At 40.0% G+C, this 24,173-nt stretch overlaps 2 protein-coding genes across 3 annotated transcripts in view; one reads left to right on the top strand and one right to left on the bottom strand.

Annotated features, from left to right (window-relative positions):
* Positions 1-233: 233 nt before the first annotated feature.
* Positions 234-12,360, top strand: LOC139444022 (RPA-related protein RADX-like). The gene is made up of 15 exons (XM_071224924.1): positions 234-341; positions 1,202-1,366; positions 1,727-1,859; positions 3,192-3,326; positions 4,345-4,523; positions 5,318-5,397; positions 5,618-5,848; positions 6,573-6,652; positions 6,930-7,033; positions 7,962-8,096; positions 9,102-9,269; positions 10,616-10,728; positions 11,137-11,170; positions 11,503-11,683; positions 11,876-12,360. The coding sequence occupies exons 1-15, from the start codon at positions 234-236 to the stop codon at positions 12,187-12,189; spliced, it is 2,160 nt and encodes a 719-aa protein (XP_071081025.1). The 3' UTR covers positions 12,190-12,360.
* A 4,265-nt stretch (positions 12,361-16,625) lies between these two features.
* LOC139444026 (transport and Golgi organization protein 1 homolog) overlaps positions 16,626-24,173 on the bottom strand; it is a 39,596-nt gene continuing 32,048 nt past the window's right edge. For both annotated transcript variants that reach the window (XM_071224927.1, XM_071224928.1), the window contains one exon: positions 16,626-23,640. In XM_071224927.1, coding sequence (XP_071081028.1) covers positions 23,558-23,640 — 83 coding nt within the window. In that variant the 3' untranslated portion in view covers positions 16,626-23,557. The remainder of the gene's footprint in view (positions 23,641-24,173) is intronic.

Raw genomic sequence — 24,173 nt, 5'->3', positions numbered from 1 at the left:
AACATGATATGATTTGGTTGTAAAAACTATGTAAATAATCCTTTTACAAAGTACGTTTTATATTTTTTTCTGAATTTTGTAATAACCGCGTTTTTCCATTTGGAAAACATCGGGTAGTTCCGGCGGCCGACCATCATAAATGTTGAATCCACTATCCGGGGCACTGGAATGCGGATGTAGTTCTTCTGATTGATATTTGTCAACGTCAACTTTTAACAACAACCACGGCAAATATGGCGGCAGACTCAAATTTGGATTCTTTCAGCAACCTGAGAGAACTGGAAGATGCCATAAGAATTGCAGAACTTGATGATGTAGGACTCCAGACTGAAAACTTTATTGTAAGTGATATCTCGTGCACGTGTTAGTACTGTTACTTCCACCGAAGAGTTTGTTTCGTCGTATATTCTGGTTTATTTCTTTTCGGAAGTGAAACTGTTATCGACAGTTGATGATCAAGGAAGAGTGTTTATAATTTTCAAGTATACAATGCCCCCTTAATAGTCGGGCATGACGCTTAGATACAAGCACGTTTGATATTTTCGCAAATCAGTTGATTATTTGCAAGCTTTAGCCCGTGTATCCGCATCAATAAGTTACTTTAACAGCGATAGAACCTACACTGTTAGTAACACAGTTTTAGTCCCCTAGCCCTTATAATGATAACATATAGCTAAAAAAGGGCAAATTTCTACCAGTCATTGTGATAGCTTAACTATTAGGCAGTTTACCATTTACTATAGGACTAGTGCCAGTTTCTAACGTTGCTTTTAACTGTTTTGATTTTGTTTTTAGCATGATTATGTTTTTAGCATCGTTCATTTGCAACCCCAGTTGATGAATGCTAGACGTTTGGAAAGTCAAATACTGAGATTGTAAATGAATTTGAATATATTATTGATAGTTGAAATGTATAAAGGACTCTGATGTATGATGAACAGATTGAGTGTTGTATGATTCAGTCATTTACTGAGAGGCCTTCTTTAGTACCCCTGATAATGCTGCATCAAGTATTTTTTTGAAAGATTTCCGCCCATATCCCTCCTCCAAAAGTTATATTTGTATGCATTACAGCTCAATCCTTTTAATCATATATATATTTTTAGGGGAGGTACGGGCAGAAGTCTTAACTATATGCTGAGTAAACCCAATTAAACTGCATTTTTGACAACATTCATATTTAACCTTTCTCCTGTTGCAGGTCTTGTGTATCAATCGTTACTTAACAGATCCTGAGTTTAAGAAACAGACCAACTCTGACACAAGTCAAGTTTTGGATGTGCACGACATCACGCTAGCTGATACCTCAACAAAGAGAAAGTTGCTGCTGTCTAATAAACTCAACTTTTATGTGCAACAGAACAAGGTTAATATGAGAGCTATTGGGATGATTTGAATGGGCTTCTTCATAACGTTCATGAAGCTCAGCATTAACAATGATTTCAAAACAGTTAACTATAAGCATGTCTTAAAATATAGTAAGTTTATCATAGTAGTATGCTCATCTCAAAATCTGAAAATATTTTGTTCTTAAATCGAATGGTTTGTTTTTGCTGTAGCCAATGGTTGCTCAATATGAATGCATTTTGAAGCTGAATATGCTAAAACTATGTACAACATGTACAATTGAATCCTAACATGGTTAGATTCATGGTTTTTGTTATGTTATTGTTGTTAACATGGTAACACTAATTGTGATATTCATGATGATAATAATATGTTTCAGTTGCGTGTGGGCAGCACAGTGTGTCTTAACAAGTGTAAAGCAAGATTTGATGAAACAGATTTACAGGCAGAAAGTCTCATTATCATTGAGGAACTTCATGTAACTGGACAGAAAACTGCTGAGGACTTCATTGGTACTATGACTTATTACTATTCAACTTTGGCTTCTGAAATAGTAAAAGAAGAGTGGCAGTAGGGTAGCGTAGTGGTTAAAGTATATACAGTCAAGTCCCATTAATCCGACATTGTTGGTTGCATATGATTATGTCGGATAAACGAAATTAGGTTGTAAAAACATTCGTGATCGAAAATTGGACAACTGCACGATAGATAACAATACAAACACGTAGGAAAAAGACAAATGAAATATTCATATTGTTGTGCTACTCACTGACTCGTCTCGCATCAAAACACAGGGCTGTGTACTCGCGGGCAGATGATCATGGAGTACACTGATCACTGTCGGAGTAACGAGACTGATTAATGAGCGATTTCAGCAATTTGTTGCAAATTAGGTGTGTTGGAGTCGGAGTGTGAGACTGTCGGATCAACGGGTCTAAATAGCACTGATTAAATCCGTTCCCACCATTTGTGTCGGATATAGCCAATCGTCGGATTAACGAGTGTCAGATTAACAAGGCTTGACTGTACTTATCATGCTGAAGGCACACGTTGGATTCCCCACAGGTGTAAAATGTGTGATGCCCATGTCTGGTTTCCCCTGCCATGATATTGCTGGAATGTTGCTTAAAGCGGCTTAAAAACATACTCGCTCATAAGTAAGATTAACATTGATTTTTCATTTGTTGATATCAATATTTTAGTAGACTAGATAACTAATGAGCTAACTGCTAATATCTATTGTACTCTGTCAGTTCTACTACATGTTCTGTGGGTAGAGCATGTATAGTGGTAGAACATGTAGATGCTGGTATGTTTCTAGTATAGCTGCAGCATATGCAGTGAGTAAAAAAATGTTTTCTAGGTCATGATGGTGTCTAACTTGGAATATTGCTTGAACTCCAAGATAATGACAACTGTTGTCATTAATGAAATATACCAAACAATAACAGTTAGGAATCATGATATTTTGGGGGATATTTTTTTAGGGAAAACTAAGCACACAATTTGATTAGAATATCCCCAAAAATATTCATGATCCCTGACTTTTTTTGTTCGGAATTGTTTGGTCTGAAATTAAGGGTCGTCCCTGAGCTTTGCACCTTTAGCATGTTCAGTATTTGTATCTACTATTAAGGAACTCTCTAAATCTTTAACAAAGTAATCACTTTTTTAGCGCAAGGACAAGATCCCCTTAACTGTCATGCTCATTTTCAATTTCACAGTGTGAAACTGTAGGTAATGGTAGGGCCGTCTTGTTTAAGTAACATTAAGCATGGGACATATCATGCTTATGTTAGCTTTATTAAGATTATTAAGTCCAACTACATTTTCTATCCCTACAGAGAGCTATGATTTGCCATGGTATCCTGAGTCTAATGTGCGACAGACAGGCAGAATCCCCATAGCATCTGGGAGGGGTTCTTATGTCAGTGTGTGGACCAGCAGTGATGTCGTCGTTCCCGAAAGTGAAGATACAGGTGAGTAGGTTGTGTAACATCCTGGCATGTCTACATTGGGGGTTGACCACCTCTGTGGTCTAGTGGCATAGTGTCTGCCCGGAGAGCAGAAGCTCGGGGGGGTAATCCCCCCTTGCATCATACCAAAAGACGTTAAGAGATGATACTTGTTGTTACCCTGCCTGGAGTCGGCATTAAGAAGCTAAGACAAGGACTGGTGGGCTTGGAGTCAGTATACTGTGTCTGTGGGGGGTATTCATGTTATGATATCTCAGTGGGATAGTGCTATAAACATGATAAAAATCGGCATGAGTTCGGATAAGTAGCCACACACGCACATGTGCATGTACGTCGCTATATTTGTGCATTAATCTTGAATGCGACGTTAAACCCCATTTCACCTAAACGAGGTAGGGGATCACCTGGCCGCAATGTGTGATCTGACTGATTGTGGGTCAGTATACCCAATGTGTACCCCAGGAACTTGGATCATAGATCATGTTGTCAACCACTGGCTTTTCTCATGATGTATTTTGGAAATATATATTGAATTAGTATAAGGATACCAATGAAATGGCAAGCTGTTTTTCATGATAGGTATTGATTGACAACGTAATCACACTTTGTTACTGTTTGGGGGGCCGAAAAGAGCGTTGACACTGATGAAACAAGAATGTTTATTTTATCTGGTAATATATCTTTGGGCTCAAAGGGAGCTAGATGCCTGTAGGGGGACGGCATAGGGCCCAGTCATCTAAGGCACCTTGATTCACTGTGCATCCCTTGGACGCTTTATGATTGTATGCTCAAAACAAGATCTGCCCAGATTGTTTCTAGGTTTGTCAGCACCATGCCCATTCTTGTGGGTGTCACCAAAGTGGTAAACATCTAAGACCTGGATCACTTCAGCTTCCTTCCCAAATTAAGCTGACATGCCGTGATAAAACTGGAATAATGTTTAAAGCAGTGTCAAACCCAACTCGCTTACATTCACTCACAACTCATTCAGCATATGGTTATTAAGTCAATCCAATCCTAGTTCCAGCCCAGAATGATGTGGATGAACCGCTGACCCTTGACCTTTGCTGCATAAAAGAGCTAGCCACCAGGTGGGGTCGCATTCAGTCCACCAAACCTCCCATCCTAGTCCGAGTTGTCCGCAAGTCTCGTCTTCTCAACTATGCAAAGCCTGATAAAACAGACAAGTGGCCATTCCAGGTATGGTATACCAGTGAATAAAGTTTGATAAAGACTTGGGGCTCTTTTCTTATTTTCTTATAACAAACTGTAAAGGTCTGTGAGATGGATGGGTTGTAGGAGGCTAGGTAGGAGTTTGAACAGCTATGTGGATGTTTTGGAAGCTATGGAGATGTTTGTGTGGCTTGATGGATATTTGGGTGGATAAGTGGATGTTTGGGTGACTAGGTGTGTGTCTGCATAGCTGTGTAGATGTTTTGGAAGCTAAGTGGATGTTTGTGTGACTAGGTGTGTGTCTGCATGGCTTTGTGGATGTTTTGGAAGCTAAGTGGATGTTTTGGAAGCTAAGTGGATCTTTGGGTGGATAAGTGGATGTTTGTGTGGATAAGTGGATGTTTGGGTGACTAGGTGGGTGTCTGCATAGCTTTGTGGATGTTTTGGAAGCTAAGTGGATGTTTGTGTGACTAGGTGTGTGTCTGCATAGCTTTGTGGATGTTTTGGAAGCTAAGTGGATGTTTGTGTGGCTAGGTGAATGGTTGTGTGGATGGGTGGATGTTTGGGTGGCTTGGTGGATATTTGGATGGCTGGGTGCCTGTTTGTTTTGCTAAGTGGATGTTTTAGAATTTAGGTGGATAAGCCCTCTCGTGGTTAGTAATTTGTACATTTGCCCTACTCTTGCTATGCTGAGGTAATTATACATTGATATGACTGCGTAATTGGTTAAGGTGTTTCAAGTTTCAAGTCCTTGTAATATTGCAGTTTGCTTGTGTATTCACATAGCGTCATTTGAAGATGTTGGATGCTGTTTGTTTCAGCATCACCTGCTGGTGTGTGACAAGTCTGGATACTGCACTGTTGTGTTGTGGAATGTTGTGTGTCTTCAATACTTGAAGCAGTGAGTATGTCGGCTCCTCTCCTTAACTGCACAGACACGCCACGCCACGTCACCACACCACACTGCACACCACACCGCATACCGCACACACCACACCACACCACACCACACCACACCACACCACATTCTTATTCTAGTTTTGTTCATGTAGACTTCAATCTTATCATTCATGAAACTCTTCCTTTAACCATGATAACTGACTTTCCACTTCTCAATTCAGAATAAAGGAAGGATCTGTTCTGATGCTGAGAAATTTTACAGTGAAGAAAAGCTTCTCCATAAATTACCAGTGGCATATACAAGAAAATGGCCTTGACCTTTACCCTATTGACCTTAATATGAATGCTCATCATCCGAAGGGAGAGATTTTGATCCTCAACAACAGGAGTTTACCCAGTCTACTTCGCTTGGCGGAGTTGAAGTACCGATTAATTACAAGAAATCAACTTAGGTGCGTAACCATGGTAACTGTGAAGTAGAACATCCCCATGATCATCCGAACTACATTAACTTGGTACATCATGTGAGCCATTGCTACTTATTGTCCTAGTCATTCATGGGGATTCTTCATTCGTGAAGATCCGGGGTAGAATAGGTCTTCAGCAACCCATACTTGCCGTAAAAGGCGACTATGCTTGTCATAAAGGTCGACTAACGGGATCTCGCTGACTTGGTTGATGCATGTCATCGATCCCAATTGTGTGGATCGATGCTCATGATGTCAATCACTGGATTGTCCGGTCCAGACTCGATTATTTTACAGACCGCCGCCATATAGCTGGAATATTGCTGAGTGCGGTATTAAACAACAAACCAACCAACCAACCATGGGATTCCGGGTAAGAATATAGGTCCCTAGCAACCTAAGCTTGTCATGAGAGACGACTAAATGGACCAGATGACTTCGTTGATAGCATGGCATCGTATCCCACTTGTATGAATTGATCATGATCAGGAACCAAGAATGAGTTTATGTTTGCATGCTTGTTTGTTTTTTCTTACTTAGCATAATATTTTAGTGTTTCATCATGTTCATTGTGATTTTCGGATAAAAAAACTTTTATGATAGAATTTGAAACTACCATTGGTGTTTTATGATCATTTTAAACCATCTGGACCCTTTATAGCTTTGCTCCATGTTGGTAGCTTGACTGTAAATGTGTCTGTTTCTACAGTTCACTGCCAGACAACGTGGTGTGTGATATTGCTGGCGTGGTGGTGTATGTCGGACGTGTGGAGAGGGAAGCCACTAAGGGTGAGTTGTCTTGTCTTTGTCTTGTGATCCCATCAATTATCATGCAATAAAAATGGTGACCGAGAGTATTTTTATGTCTCGGTAGAATTTGGGTAGGGGAGATAACTCCGGTCAGTTAACAAGGAAGTCAGCTACCTAGAAAATCTGACCATGTTTGAGAGTCCGGATAAGCGAGGTTGGACTATGAATGATAAATCGTAGAAAGTTACCAGTGGGCCCGAAGGTAAGCAGATCAGAGTTTCTACTGCAACTGCTATGTCTGTGTGTGTATGTGCAGGTCGGACACAAGGGGACAGCGGAGGGTTCTGGCTGAGGAGGTGGGTCCACATCCGTGACCACACCCACAACAAGCCCTTCATCCTTCAGATGTACAGGGGACAGGTCAGTCAGCACCCAATTTCTGAGATGTTTCATTCAGAGTAAGCATTGTGGATTTGTCCGAAACCTTTGTTGTTTTGTGACTGATTATCATTACAGTAGTTATATTACAGTTTACTCATGGATCACGTTAACATGACACCCCCCCAAGCTTTTCTTCGGTCTGTTAATAAGGGCTCTTTCTATTTAATCTACATAATTTCATCCAAGTCTAATAATAAAAATAATAATGACAATCATTTATGACATCCGCGGCGGTAGGGTAGCCTAGTGGTGAAAGCGTTGGCTCGTCACATCGAAGACCGGGGTTCGATTTCCAACATGGGTACAATGTGTGAAGCCCATTTCTGGTGTCCCCTGTCGGGATATTGCTTGAATATTGCTAAATACGGCATAAAACCATACTCAATCACTCACTCTTTTATGACACACTAATCTCCATGCACTATGGGGGCGGTCGGGTAGCCTAGTGGTTAAAGCGTTTGCTCGTCAAGCCGAAGACCCGGGTTTGATTCCTGACATGGGTACAATATGTGAAGCCCATTTCTGGTGTCCCCCGCTGTGATATTGCTGGAATATTGCTAAAAGCGGCGTAAAACCATCCTCACTCACTCACTCCATGCACTATGATGTGCATGAAGCACAAATGAGAAAGTTTCTTGAGGTAGGCTTGGCAGAAAAGGATGAGGCTTGAGAAATGCTTTGAACGTAGAATAGACAGGACAGTTTTTGAGTTCAAATGGTAGCTGGTTCCATGAAGGGTGCAGCTGGGACACCTGTGAAACAAGAATCCAAGTCTTTTAAATTGAATTGTATACTTTAGTAAGGACTTACGATTGTTAGCTGTATCAAGAACATACTCATTCATACATGATAAACTGCACCTAGTATCTATTTTACTGTTTTCATTTCCAACCACTGCATCCTTTAGGATGCTGTTTTTGACAGCCTCAAGCCCCACCAAGTAGTGATGTGTCGACATGTGAGGGTGAGGCACAACCTTGCCTCCCTGCACCACTCTCGCCAACACCGGCACATCTACGTCACCACCACTGCACTGTCACAGGTATTGTAATACAGTCATGCCAGCCTTTATGTAGAATGATTGAAGAGGTGGTCGGGAACGTGTGCATTGTTGACCTTACATTTTGAGAGAGCACTGACAACTGATACAGAAATGTTGATCATGTTCCTAAGATTAGTATCATTACAAACATGGACATCGCTCAGTTCAATATTGCTTTTAGAACAGTGTTAGAGAGCCACAAATTGAGGAGAGTTTCAAATCAAGTAATCTTACAGAAACTACTAGCCTGAAATTGGCTCAGAAGCTTTAAGTCTGTTATCATAGGCTTTAAAAAATAAAAGCATTAGTTCTCAGGCAATGTTTTTTAAAAATATAGGGCGGGCAGCATCTTTGGGGTAGGGGGTGGGGGATAGTGTGTAGTGTGTAGTGTTCAAACTAGTATCTAACCAATAAACAGTTATGTAATCAATAAACAACTGTGTACAATCAACCTGGGAAGGGCCTCCCTACATAAATGTATTCCTTGATAAGTAAAATACTGGAATACAGTATTCGACTACTGTTGGACTTGGAATATTTAAGGATATTTTTTTTTTTTTTTTTTAAATGGAAATAAAAATGAAACGTGCGGCAAACTTTATGACGATGAGGACTGTACCTGAGAACCAAGACTATTATTTGTTTTAGCCATATATAGATAAGGGTTTCAATGTTAGGTTGAAAAAAAATCAACATTGAAACCCTGAAGTTTGAGTGTAATTCTTACCAGAATAGAATTGTCCGTAATATCATGAATATGTTATATGCAATTTGCAGTTTTGATAAATTTAAAGATTGAACCTGCCATGCTTTTTAAATGTTCCACAGGACTTTCAGTTTAATATATGTATAAACCTGACAAGGATTACCATTTTTAGTGGTACTGCACATTGGTGGAGAGACCCCTATCATGCATGTGTCAAAGAGAAATATATTTTTATTATGGTATAATCCTGAAACTTTTGTTATGATTGCAAAGCCTCTGATTTCTTCCCTTGTTTCCAGTGTGTGACATCCCAACACGCCTTGTCCCCCTCCGTCCGCGCGTGGATGATCAACCTGTCTCGACGTCTCAATGACATGGACCTGGACATGTCTGTGGGTGGCTACTTCTCCTACCCCCCACTACCTCACAGTCTCGCCGAGTTGAAGTCTCTGCACCCTAACATCATGGTATGTTGCACGTCATTGATAGAACAGTCAGTGTTGGAGTTCACTTCTCAACACTGTAATGTGATGGTACATTGCAGGTCATGTATATAACAGTACATTTCAGGTCATTGATATAACGGTACATTGCAGGTCATTGATATAACAGTACATTGCTGGTCATTGATATAACGGTACATTGCAGGTCATTGATATAACAGAACATTGCAGGTCATTTATATAACGGATCATTGCAGGTCATTTATATAACGGTACATTGCTGGTCATTGATATAACGGTACATTGCAGGTCATTGATATAACAACATTGCAGGTCATTGATATAACAGTACATTGCTGGTAATTGATATAACGGTACATTGCAGGTCATTGATATAACAGAACATTGCAGGTCATTTATATAACGGAACATTGCAGGCCATTTATATAACGGTACATTGCTGGTCATTGATATAACGGTACATTGCAGGTCATTGATAAAACAGTACATTGCAGGTCATTGATATAACAGTACACTGCAGGTCATTGATGTAACAGTAAATGTTGGAGTTCTCTTCTCAACAGGGGGAACGGGTGGCCCAGCCGTCTAAGGCGCCGCAATTCGCCGTGCAGAGTTGCGTCCCTTGGACACGCCAGAAATCTATGATCGTGGGTTCGAATCCCGGTTCGCCCCGATTATGTTTCTAGGTTTGTCAGCACCATACCCGTGCTCGTGGGTTTCACCGAAGTGGTAAACGTCCGAGGCCTGCATCACTTCGGGCTTTCCTCCCACATTAAGCTGACACGCCATGATATAACTGGAATAGTGTTAAAAGCGGCGTTAAACCCAACTCACTCACTCACTCATTCTTCTCAACACCTTGACGTGATGATAAATTGCAGGTCATTGATATAACAGTACATTGCAGGTCATTGATATAATGGTACATTGCAGGTCATTGATATAATGGTACATTGCAGGTCATTGATATAACAGTACATTGCAGGTCATTGATATAACAGAACATTGCAGGTCATTGATATAACAGTACATTGCAGGTCATTGATATAACGGTACATTGCAGGTCATTGATTTAACGGTCCATTGCAGGTGATTGATATAATGGTGCATTGCTGGTCATTGATATAACGGTACATTGCAGGTCATTGATCAGCATCCTACAAAATCCTGTGGAAATGTCCAAAGACATAATAATCAATGATGAAGAAGTTCTATTTTGTATAACAAAGTCATAACTTCATATGATATATATATCTCCCACAAATTAGACAATCTGCCCAAGGTTAAAGACCCACTATAGATCTGATTCCTACATGATGTGTGTGTTGATGAAGATTGTAATGTTTCAGATCACCCCATGCAGTGCGTGGAGAGAGACCCTGGAGAGATGCAGCTACATGCAGCATATACGACTCTACGTACAGGCCAAGTTAGCTGCTGTCAAGTTCCATGGGCTAGAAACGTCAGTAGGACTGTTTTCTTCTTGTCACATTTGAGTATTTTATCATTACTGTGAGACGATGAAAATAGTCATTGCCTGCGAGTCCTTGGTTTTGTTTTTCAGCCTTGATGCATACAAATATTTCCTAAGGTTTTGTTTGTTTGTAGTTGTTGTTGTCGCACTCAGCAATATTCCAGCTATATGATGGCAGTCTGTAAATAATCGAGTCTGGACCAGACAATCCAGTCATTGATATTATGAGCATCGATCCACACAATTGGGATATGATGACATGCATCAACCAAGTCAGCGAGCCTGACCACCCCATCCTGTTAGTCTATTACGACTAGCATAGTCAAGTAAGTAGTATCTTAGGTACTGAGGTGGCAGTTTGTTAAGATCAATATTCAACCTCCTGTTTACTTTCAGAACAATGGCCCAGGGAAAATCAAAGAAAAAACAGGTTTGTAAAGTGTAAAACTTTGTAAAGGGATGAAGTTTGGTGTCAGACTAATTATGTAAGGTTGTGACTCATAGATTTGGCCCCAAGTACCCCATGTTTGTTGTTAGCAGAAATAGGGAGTTTTGCATCCCCTCTTCCCCGCCCATCTTTCTTTTTTTTAAATACATCTGATGACATTTTGTATGCGCATTGCCTTCCATGATAACATGTTGATGTGGTTGTTGAAGTAGTAAAACTAATAATGGGTTACATAAAGTTTGTGTGATTTGGGGAGTAGACTTTTGGATGACCTCCCAAAGTAAGTTGTCTCATGCTCTGTTGCTCCTCTTCAGAAAGGTAACCCTTTGGAAACAGTTGTCAATGCTGACACACATCAGAACATTGACCGCTTTGATTCTGTGGGGGACCACGAAGTGTCCAACAGTCATTTGTGTCCAGTAGATTATCACCGGGGGGACAAACTGACCTGGATCAACCTCCCAGCTACTGACCAGCCAAAGCCGGAAGTTGGAGGTTTGTAACTGTAGTTTGAGACGATTCCTTGTTTGCATGTTACAGTACCTTAGTTTGGCAATGGAATTTGTTGTAACCAAAAAAGTTAAATTGATGAGTGCGGCGTTAAACAAACAAAAAATATTCCTTTTTTAGCTGACCTGACTGAAAGAGACAATTTGTGTTATTTCTATAACTAATGTATAATTGCAGGGCCAAGGTTCCAGGAATCTGAGGAAATGTTTGTAACAACATGGCAAGGCCTCAATACTCGTGTTCTTTTACATTCTCTGCGAGATGTTAGCTGTGTTAATTTCCCAAAGCGTACAGACTTTGCTGACTTCTTAGAAGGGAAATACGACACAGAAACAAGCCAGGAAGGATCTGAAGTGTCTGTACTGACTGTCCGCCAGCTCCTACACACAGCAGAGAACTGCCACAGTCAGCGCTTCCTGGTGGTGCTGGATCTCTACAGAGATTCTGACACCCATGTTGAAGTTGTACTCAACAGGGCGTACGTGTTGTAGCATACATGGTTGTGTGATGAATGCTTGTTGTCGGTGATGGTAGATCTGAATGTTATTGAAAGTCAAGGCTGTTAACACTTGAAAGATTGTGTGGATGTGTTGTACAGTGTTATCTGTGCACAACATAGCTGAAGATGTAACCACCAGGATGTTTGTGTGTCACTGTCAGCACACTGGGTGAATGAATCTCTACATATTGTAAAGTTAACATTGGATACTGGTCGTTCTTGTCATGTTGGGGGCGGGCGGGTAGCCTAGTGGTTAAGGCGTTCGCTCGTCACGCCGAAGACCTGGCTTTGATTCTCGACATGGGTACAATGTGTGAAGCCCATTTCTGGTGTCCCCTGCCGTGATATTGCAGGAATATTGCTAAAAGCGGCATAAAACCATACTCACACTCACTCACTCACTCACTCACTCACTCACTCACTCACTCACTCACTCACCCCTGCCGTGAAATTGCTGGAATATTGCTAAAAGCGGCATAAAACCATACTCACACTCACTCACTCACTCACTCACTCACTCACTCACTCACTCACTCACTCACTCACTCACTCACTCACTCACTCACTCACTCACTCACTCACTCACTCACTCACTCACTCACTCACTCACTCACTCACTCTTGTCATGTTGGGGGCATGGATGGTCCAGGTGTCGAATGTGGTTGTGCAGATTCATGGGTTCGAATCCTGGTTGTCCATAGGTTTCACTGAAGTGGTAAACATCTGAGACCTGCATCACCGTGGGCTTTCCTCCCACATCAAGCTGACACCGTCATATAACTGGAATACTATTATAGCGAAGCTAATCCCAACCAATTTACTCACTCACTCATGTTTTTAATTTATTATTCATTTTCATGCATGTATGGTATTAAATTATTGTGAATATGTGTATTTTAACTGTATTACATGGCTGGACCATAGACATTTCACATGTTGTTTTAGTCCTTTTAGCACCGCTGTATCACCTGCGTCGTTAGTACATCACACGATTGTATCCACTGTGTCACCTGCATCCTTAGTACATGACAGGATTGTTCATTCATCACTCAGTCTGCATACAGCTGATATGTTATGTAGTCGTGACATGTGTCTAGTCTCAGTCAACAAATGAACGGTGACTGTAACTCACGGAAGGCAAATGAACCCGACTTTGAGCAGGAACTCTGCGAATCTTATTGTTATACAAATACATTGTAATTACTTATTATGAGGTCAGTATGCGAAAACAGACCACTTCAGGGGTCCTTGGATCTTTGTTTTATTTACTATGTTATACCAAAATTCTCTTTAAAGTATAGGATTCCTTTAAACCATCTACTGTTTCATTACTGTAAGTTGGCTGTGAACCGGGACATTTAGTACCAGACGCCATCTTGTTTTCTAGCAGACGAGGCAATATTCATCACGTGACAGGTCAATACTGATCGTGATGAGTCAATATTTGAGGACAGTGTCAGTCACAGATTTTGAGGTCAACATTCAAATGTTTTGTTTCGTCACATGGTATGGATTAGCCAGTAGAACTGTAAGATTCTTAATAGAGGTACAACAATTCCTGATGTTGAAGGAAGGAACCAGGCCATAGTTTGATTCCTTGATTAAAAGTAGCAACCACACTGCAAAGTATGTGTTGATGGTTGATTGAGAAATATACTCTCCATGAGGTACTGACAATGTGTCATTGCCGTTAAAGGCGACACTGCTTGTCGTAAAAGGCAACTAACGGGATCAGGTGGTCAGGCTGGCTGACTTGGTTGATACATGTCATCGATCCCAATTACGTGGATCGTGCTCATGATGTCAATCACTGGACTGTCTGGTCCAGACTCGTTTATTTACAGACTGCCGTCATATAGCTGGAATAATGCTGAGTGTGGTGTAAAATAACCAACCAACCAACCAATGGTATAATGATATGACAGTTGGTTTGAGCATTTGGAGAGAGAAGTGCTAATTGTGCGAAAAAGTTACAGTTGCAAGAATGATAGAATTCCTCTTTACATCAGTGTTTGTTCAATGTAAGGGGCGGTCGGGTAGCCTAGTGGTTAAAGCGTTCGCTCGTCACTCCGAAGACCCGGGTTCGATTCCCGACATGGGTACAATGTGTGAAGCCCATTTCTGGTGTCCCCCGCCGTGATATTGCTGGAATATTGCTAAAAGCGGCATAAAACCATACTCACTCACTCACTCACTCACTCAATTGTTCAATGTACCTTTGTTATCCAATAACAGTGTCACCCGTCCTCTATATTACGTAAATGAGCACTTTTATTTTCATCATAATATCAGAAATGAGTTCAAGACTATTAGCTTTGTTCCATGACACAGCTACCATGTAGCCATTGATAAATGCTTAGACACAATGTTTCAAAGCATTGGATGATCTTGTTGAAAGTTTAGAGTGATAATCCAGTATAAATCTACTCTCAAAGGCAAAATAACTGCAACCATGTAAGATTACTGAAAAGAAATAATAACCATGATATGGGCAACTATAACTTGTGAAAATAATCTAAATATTAGTATGCAGAATTTGATTTTAATATTTTGAATCTATAAAAAAATTAAATTAAAAAGCCAAATCTTTTGAAATCTTTTGAAAGTTGTTAGGGTCCATCTTCTGTCCAATTAAACGCCAGTTTATATTTTCAAAGATTTCACAAAAACACCACCATATGATGAATAACAACATGACAGTTACTTTTACCCTTGAGTATAACAATGTTTTCTCTGTATGTTGACAATGTGTACAGTAAGGGAGCAGATCAAAAGCTTTATGTGGGATTTAAAAAAAAGACTAATACCTTTAAGATTTGAGACATCCTCTCTCTCTTCTCCTCCTCCTCCTCTCCTCTCACACACACACACACATCCAAACATGGCACATCAAAATTTGGGGACCAACACCAATCCACCATCCTCCAAGGAAGGCTTTATATGCCGTGATCTTTCTTTTGGTTTATTAATTTTACCTGCATTTGTGATGCTGTTCCAAGTTCAGAGTACAAATATGGTTATTTATGAGAGAAAAATGTGCAACGCCTCCACACCCAAAATTAAGGAATTTAAATTTCTATCCAACATGAAACTTTTAGTCTGCTCCTTAATTTTTATGCCGGTGCTACACGTCCATGTTTATTAATATTGTCCATAAAAAGATTTGTGCAATTGTTGTTAAGTTAAATGGATTTAGCATTCTTGAAATGCATGTGTCATCCATGGTAGTTTCCTTGGTGAACCAAAGACGAATAAATGCCAGTTTTGATACTGGGAATTCTGTGCCAGGAATGTAAGGTATGTATGTATGTACAAGCACACAAAGTAAATCCTGTGAAACAGGTTCATGGCACTGCGAAAACATTTGCAAAACACTCAAGATGCAGTGAGTGAAGGAGTTCGGTTTAAACCCACTTTGAACAGATTTCAGAAATAACATGGTGTATCAGCTTAAGCTGATGCAGAATTTGGACATTTATCAGTGTGGTGAAACCTATGAGCATGGATATGGTGCTGACAGACCTAGAAACAATCATGCTGAATCTGAGATTTAAACCCATGATTGTAGGCTCCTGACAAGCCACATGAAGCCAACATGCTGTGATACGATTGAAGTACTGCTCCGTGTGACTTACAACCAAACTCACTCGTCGCTGTGTCCCCGCTGACTGAAAACTGTCTCCTTCATCAGATGATTGTTGGTATGGGATGTCTATGTCTAACATGAACATCCTTGGTATGAATGACTTTTACTGTGTTAAGTTCGTGAGAATTTGATTTTACATTTTAAAGATCCAACAGGATATTGTATGTGTTTTAATATTTATAAAACTGATTTTTAACATATTCTCTTGCTTGATTTGTTATTGCAATAAATGCTGAAAATATAGTTATTGTTTTCAGGCACTGTCCACAACAAAGACGCACCTACACATAATCGTGATATCAGCATGCCTAATTCTTCATAAAAACCAAATGTGTGGCACAAAGTTCCAATTGGCTCATGTAGACTTGTCCACGCCTTCGTGGTGTAGTGGTAGAGCATCTGCCTGGAGACTGGAAGGTCCGGGGTTCGATCCCCGGCCATACCAAAAAACATCAAAAGATGGTACTTGTTGTTACCCAGCCTGGCACTTGGAATTAGGGGGACCAAACTAGGACTGGTCATCTTGGAATCAGTATGTCTGAGGTAGGGTATCCATGTTAAACCGTGGCATGGTATCTAAGTGGGCTGGCACTATAAACTGGCATTAGTCAGGACTAGTACAAGCCGACGCACCCATGCATGTACGTCGCTGTATTAGTGCAATAATCTTGAACGCAATGTTAAACTCCATTTCACCTCACCTCACAGAGCTTTTCACTGCTTTCACTATTCAATCTATTTTTCTGATTTTCACAGAACAACAAAACGTCGTACATATTTGAAAATGAACCTGTTTAATGACATGAGATGATTATGTACAGATATGATACGAGACTGGCACCACTGGGCTACAACAGCCAACATTCACAGACTAGAGACTTAAACACACGGCTAGTCAATACCAGTGCAACCCCACTTATCCAGACTGACTTTGTGAAATAGGTCTGTATAAATGAACTTCTTGTTGTGGGACCGGTGTACCCAGAGGAGGCTATCACATCAGATACCTGAAGTCTGGATAAGTGGGGCATCACAGTATATTATAGAAAATTCATCGTAGCAAGAAAGTAGTATTATATGCACATATTTACTAGAAAATTGACGATGACAAATGTAGAATAAAAGTGACTGTGGAAGGAAGGCCTACATTCCCTGTACTTGTATAACAGTTGGATCTGTCACGCGTTGTCTAAGGTATGAAATATCGGGAGATATGTTGAGTTTCAATAACTATTCACAGATCACATTTCAGTTTTACATATCTGCTTAATAAACGTAACGAGCATAATACTGTTTTTCTTATACCTCCTTGCTGAAACCGTTTAGTCATGTTCCAAAAGAAACAGGCATAACATGGGATCTTAAACAAGTCTATATCAATTTGTACATAATATGGCATTTCATCTTTCCGACACAGTTGCAATTTATCATCAACTAAGTCTTATTTAAGTGCAAAACTAAAGCAATACGTGTGATTAACGGGATTTTCATTTTTGGACTTCTATGCAAAAAAACATAATTTTTAGGTGTTTTTTTTCTCAATCTCATTTGTCAAAAATGTATTTATTGGGAATCAGGTATTAAATTTACAGGCAAAATTAAGGAATACTTGGTAATCATCATTTCCGATCTAAAAGAAAGTAGCTTCATTTATTGAAACAGAGATCTCTTAATAAGATATTGTAGCTTTCTGTACGATGAAATGTCAAACATATAAAATAGGATATTTATAGCAGATCATAAGTCATAATCAAACCCTGAAGCCTTTTCCTGGAACAGAGATAATATACCCTTTACTCAAGAGGCAAAGTGTCATTTTAAAGCATTGTCCATCACCTGATACTAAATGTTCAAACAACACAGACTGTTTGCAGATGGCTTGACATGTAGATCTGTCAGTGATCAGGTAACAGCAGTGAGGGAGATGGGACATATACCATCAGAGCTCCAGATAAGCTTTTGGTGTTGTGGGTATTTTACCCATGCATTCAAATCATTGGGTATCAGTAATTCTATCTGAGTATTCAAATTTCTGTTACCCACTAGTTTTTACATATGTGGGTATTTAAGTTAAATATTTAAAAACATTATTCATCTAGTCCCTGCAAACTGGTGTCGCGTGGGTTCGAGAGCTTTATAGGACTCAAAAATACAACGATACTTCCACAAGAAAGTGTGATGGCAAATGATCATGATGTAACTGTCATCATGGAGTTTGGCAAGGTTGACGGAATGCCCGTTTATAATTTCAAAATAAGTTGCTGATATTTTGATGATACGCACAAGTTTTATATTTGTAGTGTATCTGTAATGTTCGTTGCGTATTTGATATGCTTGGATTTTATTTTACTGCGTATTTCTGCATTTCTGATGTGTATTTTACGCAGCTACGCAGCTTATCTGGAGCTCTGTAACATGCATACTGATGGTCAATAGTTAAGCAACCACAGATCTGGCTATCTGCAACAAACTGCCGAAACCTCTTCTATTATTCTGAGCATTCATTCATTGATATTTTTGCCATTTTTTATTTTATCATGAATATTTTGACAATTTGATCATATTTCTCAAACAAATATCTGTATTTTCCATAAAAAGCACATAAAAAGATATTAAGTGTATAGCTATGTGAAAATCACACAGGGAGGAAATTAACTGTTTCGGAGGTACACATGTCTGCCACATGGTGGCAGTAGGATGGAACCAAATAAATATATCAATGTTACGCTAACTGTGGTAGGTCTTGTTTTTTAATATTGACATAATATGTATGTTTCTTAAAGGCAGCACCCACTAAAGGACTTGAATGGTTGCTTAACTTTTGATTTTAAGGTTTTTATTGACAGACAAATCACTCTTTCAGGATTCTATTATTTGGGACCCGTCATTGTTTCAGACTGATGCAAATATTTGCTTCTGTGCTCTAAGTAACAAGTGCCTTAGATTTGTAAAATAAAATACCTCTAATCTTCTGTACATTACAGGATTAATGATAAATCAACTATATACCCTTCTCAAAAATCAAATATCATTTTTGTGAAAGACAAAAATTGTGAATCCTTGGAAATAATGTTTCCCATTTTTCTTCTCACAAAACATAAAATATGTGATAAATAAAAACATCAAAGACACTGACACAGAGGACTTTCTACCAGAACATGATAAACATGGAACTCTCCTTTGATATTTACAAAATATACGCAAGTAATATTTACAATATATTAACGGAAAAGTCTTTACATCAAAAAGAAGTTTATTAAGTTATGTGACAATACAACACACACTGAACGTTTCAATATTATCCATATAATTGGTAAAATCAAATACTGTATTTTCACACCATAATGGTCAAGCCCCCACCAGCATGGAACTCTACAAGGAGACTGCTAGCCATGACAAAATAAATTTACACTGAAATATTCTTTTGTGGTGAGAATATTTCATCTAATTTCCTGCAAAGGAGTGTCATTGTTACTTAAAGGGGAAGTGTACACGCAAAAATCACTTTCTTTCTTTTTCTAAACAAAACGCAATTTTAGAATTAGTTTGTATCTGTGTTTGAAAATATACACTCATTTTTTTTCACAGTGAAAGTAGGAAGCTCACAATAGTGTGAAAGTGATATGCCGTTATGAGGCCTTCGTTTTACGAGCGAAATAGGCCTGAGTTATCCCCCTTAGATTATGACGTAATTGGTGCCAATTCAACTGGGTCCCTGTCTATTCTCAACGCAAAAGATATCAAGGACCAGTTTGCGGTAAAACAACATGGTCTACGACACACTCCGGCGCAGTGGTGTCTCAGCATAACACAATTCTGGCTGGCATCTGAGATGCTAGAATCACAAAACTGTACCTACCCCACGTGAAGCGGCTCTAACAAAGCATGATGACGTCATAATGTTTATCAATTGGCACCAATGACGTCATATTGCAAGGGGCATAAGCCATGGTGTTTTTGTTATGGAAATAGAACACTTGGTAAATGTGAAAAATATGAATCGTTTTAGTGCCAAAAATATGTTAATTAAATATGATGTTTTTATATTTTTGTCTATGACACTTCTATGTTAACACTTTTAATGTGGAAAAAGTACAAGAAAAAATGGTTCATTTCCGTGTGAACTTGCCCTTTAATTCTGATAGTTTTGACCACTGTTTAATAGCACCAGTTTACAGAAAGCCTCTCATGAGAAGTATTTGACAAGTAGACCCAATTAGCTTCTTACAGTTAACACCTGTCAACAGAGGTAAGATAACGGTATGTCCTCTTAACTCAATGTCACATCCTCTAGGATTGAGTGCATAATATCTCCAATCTATTACAATAAATACCCTTGATCCCTTCACTACCATTAACTTGAAGCCCATTTCAGGTGTCCTCCGCCGTGATATTGCTGGAATATTGCTAAAAGCGGCGTCAAACTAAATTCACTCACTCGCTTATATTGTGCTACTTCATACACAAAGTGCATACTCATAGCTCTGACATTATTACCTCGGTCAAAGGACAGTGTGCCACCATGCTTAGAAAGTGTTGGTGTTCTCGGTTGATGCGCAACCTCGTTTGAGCGTCACAAGCTACTCCTTGCTCAGAGCATGTGGCCCCCAAAGAGCATTACTTAAGCAGGTAGCGTCAGTCAGCACGACCCAGGACCAGCACATCCCTAGGTATCGTCCAGGTCATCGGACCCCAGGACCGGTATATCCCTAGGGATCGTCCAGGTCATCGGACCCCAGGACCGGTATATCCCTAGGGATCGTCCAGGTCATCGGACCCCAGGACCGGTATATCCCTAGGGATCGTCCAGGTCATCGGACCCCAGGACCGGTATATCCCTCCCACTTACTTATACACAAGTCCGGATCCCTAAGACCCCAGGACATTCATTCCTTCTACCCGGGTCACCACGACCCCAGGGTTTCACACCATCCAGGTCACTGCGACCCCAGGGTTTCGCAGTAGGCAACTGAGGCAGCCCCCATATTACGCCAAACATTTGTATATAAATAAGAGGTTCCTTTTTCATGTACTACATATATGTTGTTTGTTGCACCAATAGAAAGTGTTGTCACTATCTCTAATCACAAACTTTTCACAGAATTTCCTTTAGGAGAGTAATTTTGATAGAGGGCCATATGTTTATATGGAGTCATATTTTGACTCAAATGAAGCTCTGGTGGTGAATGAGTCCAGGATATTTATTTATGAGTGAGTGAGTATGGTTTTATGCCGCTTTTAGCAACATTCAAGTGAGTGAGTGTGTATGGTTTTACGCCGCTTTTAGCAATATTCCATCAATATCACGGCGGGAGACACCAGAAATGGGCTTCACACATTGTACCCATGTGGGTAATCAAACCTGGGTCTTCAGCTTGACGAGTGAACGCTTAAACCATAAAGCTACCTCACCGCCCGGGATGTTTATGTTAATAGAATGGAGATAAAGTCACTTGCTAATCAAGGCCGACACAGCCATGGCACCAGAACAATGGGTATGTGTTTCACAGGACCTTTAAGGCTAATGTATGAATACATGGCAATTATTTGCAAGAAGAAATGACTAGGCGACAACTGATTTTCCCATGGCAGTAATTTGAACTATCAACACACTACCTATAATACACTGAGACATCCAGGCCTACTGTAACAGGAGTATACAGGAATGAATAAATAACGTCCTACATCAACAGTGTTTTGGCTTTGATCATACAATATGGCATTGTAGTGTACACAGCAAAATGTACACCTCGGCTTGTAAACATGGCACAATATCTCTCTTTCAAATCTCTCCAGTCAGCAACATGACTACTGTCTGATGGCTTCCCATAAAATCTGTGTTCAAAATTCTCTCAGATATGTATTTTCCTCCACCTCACCTTGACACAACTATACTTGAAGTTGTGTGAAACCTGAACATCTTACCGACAACAGAGGCTTTCCCACAGCTGGTGCACCATCTCCACACCAGGCTGCCCTCACCCATACCACTTTCTACCAGGGCTGGGACAGGTAACTCGGGTCGGGTGGGTACTGAGAAGGACCTGGGTACCAACTACCCGGACCCGTGGCTAGTCATGTGAGATACTGTTTAATCTTTTACTGTGTATGAAAAGTTATACGAAAATACACCATTTGAAGGGGGCGTGGCCTAAATGCAAATGTCCGATTGGGATTTTAAATTTTCCGGACCCCTGGTTTAATGACAAAACGTATCTCGTCCATGGTTACACTACAAGTTACTAATGTTTGCATTTCTTTCTGACTATGAACACATTCCTTTTGACTTTTCTATGTTTGAATAAAGATAAAGCTTCAGTCAACTTCAGAGTATGAATAACCAGATCATTTTATACTGTATCTAAATACATTTTGCAAAGACTATGGTCCAAATATTCCCTTACAGACATTACGTACTCATCTCTCGAGACCTGCAGCATGTACCCGGGTAGTAAACCTTGACTCGTTCCAGCCCTACTTTCCACTGTAGGTGTTACTTTCAAGAATTCCCATCAAAAACAGAGTCACACCTACATTCCTTTTAACTCAACACTGTACCATCAACACTGGTGATGAAGAAAATAAATTGTCATCAAACTCCCAAATACGAGTTCTATTTGGATCCATCACCTTTTCACAAATGTCGATAAGGATGAGAAAGCTCCACCACAGCTTAGTATCCTCTTCGATCAGATTACTATTAAACAGCCTATGACGCAAATGACCATTACATGTGTACACTTGGCAATACTGTCATCATTAAGACCTGAAACAATTGAAGGGTAGTAAAATCGTTGTTGTTTCTAAGGTTCAGGGCTCGTTCATCAGGTGATGCAGCATCAAAAGGTAGCCCTCCAACATCACCAGAAACAATAAACAAGTTGTTATCCATAAGAGTGAGTATGGTTTTACGCCGCTTTTAGCAATATTCCAGCAAAATCACGGCGGGGGACACCAGAAAGGGCTTCACATATTGTACCCATGTCAGGAATCGAACCCGGGTCTTCAGCGTGGAAGCGAACGCTTAAACCACTAGGCTACCCGACCGCCCCTTTATCCATAAGAGGTTCCACATGTTCATGTTCTACTACATGTTCTAAATGCCAATCAAAGACTTAACTGTTACCATTGTTACCTCACTCCAATTCCTTAAGGTCAGTGTCATGCATATCTTAAACTCCATAGATCTATTCAAGCTTTTAATCACTATGTCAAACATGGACTTTTCTCAATACTCAAATGAACTTAAGTGACCACAGTATGGTAATTGGAAGAAATTCTACCATTTTACCACAAACAAATGTAGATAAAAGAATAACTAAGATTTTTTTCAGAAAAAAACGCTGAGTTTGTAAATGTGACAAAGTAGCATGATGGGAGACCGGTAATCATTGCAATGAACATGATCAGAAATTTTCATTTCCTTGAATTGAGAGAACCTTTCTTCCTCAAAGAATGTCATCCTCATAAGTTTCATTATTCTTTGGGATGAGAAATACAATCACCATTCGATTTACGTGATTAAAATGAAAATCAACAAATAACAACTCTAAAATGAGTGAACCAGTGAGTAGGCGCACTGTCTTCAACATCGTGCCCTGCGTGGAGCTCTGATCTGTCACTCATTCACATTCCCTTTCACACATTGGACAACATATTGCAGTGAGCCCGCCCACTCCAGGTGACTGACAGTCTGCTCAGGAGGGGTGTGTCTTCATACTTGGCTGTGTTGTCTTGGGGGTCTGCCATCACGGCCTGGGGGTGGGGGGCGTACATTTGGAGATGATGTTCTTGGGCCTAGGGATAAGGAAAGGTAAAAAGTGAAAATGTCATTTAAATAAAAAAGAGTAAGGGTACAAGACCTGACAATTAACTTACTTCTGTATGACTGCAGTTGACTTACAACATTATTCCAGCCATACTATAACAAAGCATTGCAGGATTATCCAATATATGTTATCTCCATTCTATTATGGGTGAGGTGAAAGAAATAGGGTTTAACACTGCGTTAAAGATCACTATATAGTGATATGCATACATGTGTGTGCGTGTGTGGCTGCTTGTACTAGTCTGGACTGATGCCGATTTATAGTGCTAGCCCACTGAGATACCATGCCGCAGTTTAACATGAATACCCCACTCAGACACAGTATACTGACTCCGAGCCGACCAGTCCTTGTTTTAGCCCTTAAGCAGGGTAACAACACGTATCATCTTTTAACATCTTTTGGTATGACGCACCAGGGATGGAACCCCGGACCTTCGGCTCTTCGGCCAGATGCTCTACCACTAGACCACGGAGGTGGTCCCCACTCTATCATTAATAACCT

This window comes from Haliotis cracherodii, unplaced genomic scaffold (genome assembly GCF_022045235.1).
Source record: "Haliotis cracherodii isolate W230 unplaced genomic scaffold, xgHalCrac1.p SCAF_5, whole genome shotgun sequence".
Classification (NCBI taxonomy): Eukaryota; Metazoa; Mollusca; class Gastropoda; order Lepetellida; family Haliotidae; genus Haliotis; species Haliotis cracherodii.
Note: the sequence above shows the minus strand (reverse complement) of the source record. Positions and strands in the feature narration are given on the sequence as shown.